We start from the raw sequence: 4,154 nt of genomic DNA on the forward strand, positions 1-4,154 counted from the left end.
TCTGTATGAAAATAATTAAATATATAAAAGATAAACAGTATTTTTACAGTCTTTGTTTTACAGTTGAAGTAAATGTTTAAATAATGTTAAATGTTACCAGTGGTCAGGGTTACCTTTAAACTCTAATATCTAAACTTCAAAGTAACAAATGTGAGCAGAATAGCTGCTAAAAGTAGCAGAAAAAGTCAACGGAGTCACTGCGCCTCCTCAATGAGCTCCTGCATCAAACCTGCTGAGTCARCGTTGGGCGTCGTCAGAAACTCACCCATGTCTGCGAACTCCTCGTTGATGATCTGCAGCCAGGCCACGTCCTCCTCGTTCAGGTCGTAGCGACACATTCCCTCCGCCAGCGTCCGGATGTCGACGTAGCCGAGCGCCTCGGTCCCGGAGGTTCGGATCAGCTTCTTGGGCCGGACGAACATGACCTCCTTCCCTTTCTCCGCCAGGACTCTGAGCCACAAACAGGAATTCATAAACGTTTTAACTGGGAGCCACTTTTTCCAGCTTCGGCTGCGACGCGGCGGCTTTGTGTCCCACCTGGAAAGCGGCTGAGGGATGGACTGGGGGCTGACCGGGACCTGGACACCCTTCTCCCACTCCTGCCTCCACGGGTCGGCCAGGACGTAGTAGTCCTCGGGGTTCAGCTGGTACGAGTCGTGCACCTTCATGGCTGTGATCAGGTCGGTCCTGAAGACCTGAACAACAAACAGGAAGTGAGYCAAAGACTCGAGTGTGTTTACAGAACCAGCCTGAACCCTGACCCTGTAAACATCTCATACAACGATGCTTTCACTCAGTGCTGGGCGCAGAACGTTACGTCACGCCCACCAGTCAACTGTTTCACGGGGRACACTTTTCCTCRCAGCACCGCTACACGTTAGCATGCTAATGTTAATGTTGGAGCAGCTGCTCAGGAAGTGGCTGCAGGTGGAGATTCTGCTGCTTATATTGACTGACATTAAAAAATCACCTCCTGTTTTCACCCTCTGCACGGATAGATTCATGCAATGTGCTTTTATTGTGAAAGGCCTAGAGGAAGTGGTTTTGTACTGGTGTTGAGATGACAGGTGCACGGAGGCAGAGTCGTCCCGTTAAGCTTTATTAAATAACATAAAACAATAAAGCTGATAATGGTCTTGGCTCAACCCCCCTCCTTCATGACCGGCTCACAATGTGACGGTTTCTAACCAGGAAGAAGAGGAGACACTTAGAGGAGAGGAGGAGGTGATGCAGCTTTTCTTGAATTTATTGGCAAGAATTTGATATGAAACACACCACGACACAAGGGTCATGATAGAAATAAATAAATATAAATTTGTCTTCAAAAGATTCTAATTTAAAAAAAACTCAGTAGAAGGAGCACAGCATGCATTACAATCATAAATTATTTTTATTTTTAAGTGATCAGAAGAACASAGAGCTGCATGTATTTCACACTTCTTTTTAAAACATCCTTTAAGCCTTAATTAAAAATCGATTATCAGTATCGAGTATTAATATCAATAATTCATGCATCAATATTTTCTTACACCCCTAGAATTTACCATAGAATTAATTATTTATCTGGAAAATCCTGTTTTCTGGATTTTGTTAAAGAGAATGTGCTCCAGGTGGAGGTCGCTGCACAAAACACAGAGTTCAAAGAAAATGAAACAGATTTTGTCTTTTTTTCTTTCTTTGTTTTGACCAGAGGTGCTTAAGTTGGGGCCTGCGGGCCAAAATTGGCCCACCTGCAGTTGTCTTAGATACTAGATTGTAATTATGTTAAGATTAAATGTAAAATACAACTACAAGACACATTTAGATTTAAGCCCTTATCTAGATTTGCACACCTTATAAGAGCACATACTCAAATGTTAAATTATGAACCATCCCATGAGCCTTTGCTGCCTGAGCAGATGTTAAATTTTCTCCCTGTCCGTGGGACGTGGGCAACCGCACTGGTTGTTAGCTTAATCATAAAAAATAAAACAACTTTACTTGAGAAGTATTTGTATTTGTTATATTACTGTTTGTCCCGTGGCCCTGAGAGTGATTTTAATTTTGGCCCTCTCAGGGAAAATGTTTGGGCGCCCCTGCTTCAGTGGAYGTCAGTAAAAGCAGCTCTGACGGATCAGACGTACCTCTGAGGGCTTCTGGCCGGTCCCCCTCCTGTGCTGTGCTGAGTGCTGGGACCAGCAGGTGGAGTTACCTGATGGAAACAAACACATCAGCGTTTTTTTTTTTTTTTTTTTGCGCCTTAATCTGAGTCCATTCACTGCCTTCCCTCCTTCCTTCCTCCTGTCTGAGCCCTGAACATTAAATACAGACTCATCGTATCCGAGCGTTAGAGAAAATAGCCTTTATAACCCCCAAAATAAAAAACGACACATCTGTTGCTCTGATTCAGTTGTTGCTCCTCACCTTCAGGGMCAAGACGAGTGAAACACGAACATTTAAATCTGTTATTACACRAGCAAAATAAGCAGTTTTCTTACTTTCATTGTCTGAGTCGTCGCTGCTGCTGGGGTGCCGGATCCTCTTCATCTTGTTTTGTCTGAAGCTCGGGGGGAACTTCACCAAAATAACAACAAAAAATTTAAATAAATAAAACACAGGATGTTAATTTATACATTTAAGTAAATGAGAGTTTCAGTAAATTATAACTCAGAGCCTGACAGACATCAAGCTTCCTTCATGTTTAACTTACTGAAATTGTGATTTTTTTCTCATTTTAACAATTTATTGATAAATTTATTGTCACGAGTTCTTTCTTAATTCAATGTCCAGAAGTTGGCAACTCCGATTAAATATAAAAACCTTTCTATTTTTTATCATTTACATAATTAAACAAATTGTTTCCCTCTTATTTCGATTCTATTTGCCAAACACTAAACACTGATGCGATCAATGAGCAAAAACCGTTAACTCAAGTTATTTTAATCATTCATCCCAAATAAAATAAGTTCCTCTCGTTAAATTTATGAGATTTTGCAAATAAAAAATACTTAAATTAAGGCTTCGGGATCTACGAGCCTCTGCTCACAGACAGCGCCGTGCTTTTATCAAACCTTAACGCACAGAACTTTGCAGGCTAGGCTAACACTTAGCTTAGCATACGCTAGCTAGCAGCTGGTCTGTGTGACGCCTATCACTGATGCACGAGTGGATAGCGGCTGTTTTTGGCTGAGAACTGCGGGTTGCACGGTGTTGGTTAATGCGCAAACGTGTCGTAAAGAAAGGCAGTGTTGAGTTTGTGACACAGCTGTAAACGCAGCCGGAGTAAACAACGTCATGCAGTAGCAGTTAGCATGGTTGCTAACGCCCCACTGTTATGTAACGAGCAGGCCCACCCACACCCGGCGCTTCAACTGCAAACATTAGTAAACACATTTCTCCAAAGATGCGTTATTTAAAAGGAAACTGAACAAATCGGTTCGCGTCGTAAACGCAAATACAAGAATGTAGCGACTTTAGCTAGCGGTTATCTAGCTGATAGTGATTTGTTTAGCATTAGCCACCGATGCTAGCATTACCCCCCATTAAAACCCAGCCAGTGCCTGCTAACTGTCAAAGGTTAGGGGTCAAATAAACAAACTGCGCTGAAGTCACCGTAAACACTTGGTTAAGACGTGTTAATAGTTATAAAAGMAATACTTGCTGATCTGTGCGGCTAACTAGCAGTGTGCAGAGAGGCATGTTTATCACTGGCTCAGGTTAATCTTGGCGCCATTTTAAAATGACGGCGTCGCGTTTTCCTAGCGGACCGCTCGTGCGACCATAACAGCGACACGAAGTCGTTTCCAAACAGCCTGAGAGCATTTCWTACACGAGCCTTAAAACACGGATAGAAACAAGATGTGAGGTACATACAGAGGCGAGGCGAGCTGCTGCTGGGGTTGGACGCGACGCGCAGTTCTACTACTGTTTCTTTTTTCTTTCTTTTTTTTTTTCCCTGTGCAGTGACTTCCGCTTGACCCGCATTCCACATACACAAACACGGCGCCGCGCTGCGCTGTCCGGGGGAGGAGGCCGAGCCTGGGCTGCAGCTGCGCGTGCTCGCCGTGAGGTGGTAGCACTATCCCACCAGAACAGAACCTTCTTCTTCTTCTTTTTTTGAATTAATGGCGGATCACAAACAACTTTTAGGTGCATACCGCCACCTACTGTGCATG

At 43.4% G+C, this 4,154-nt stretch overlaps 1 protein-coding gene across 1 annotated transcript in view; it reads right to left on the minus strand.

Annotated features, from left to right (window-relative positions):
- The window catches only part of jade1 (jade family PHD finger 1), a gene marked incomplete at its 5' end in the record, with an annotated part of 8,794 nt that extends 4,865 nt beyond the window's left edge, over positions 1 to 3,929 (minus strand). The window contains 4 exon segments of the mRNA XM_014011818.1: positions 538 to 695; positions 2,124 to 2,191; positions 2,478 to 2,553; positions 3,853 to 3,929. Of these exon segments, the coding sequence (XP_013867272.1) occupies positions 538 to 695; positions 2,124 to 2,191; positions 2,478 to 2,526 (275 nt within the window).
- Between the last annotated feature and the right edge of the window lie 225 nt (positions 3,930 to 4,154).

Source organism: Austrofundulus limnaeus, unplaced genomic scaffold (genome assembly GCF_001266775.1).
Source record: "Austrofundulus limnaeus strain Quisiro unplaced genomic scaffold, Austrofundulus_limnaeus-1.0 Scaffold85, whole genome shotgun sequence".
NCBI classification, from domain to species: Eukaryota; Metazoa; Chordata; class Actinopteri; order Cyprinodontiformes; family Rivulidae; genus Austrofundulus; species Austrofundulus limnaeus.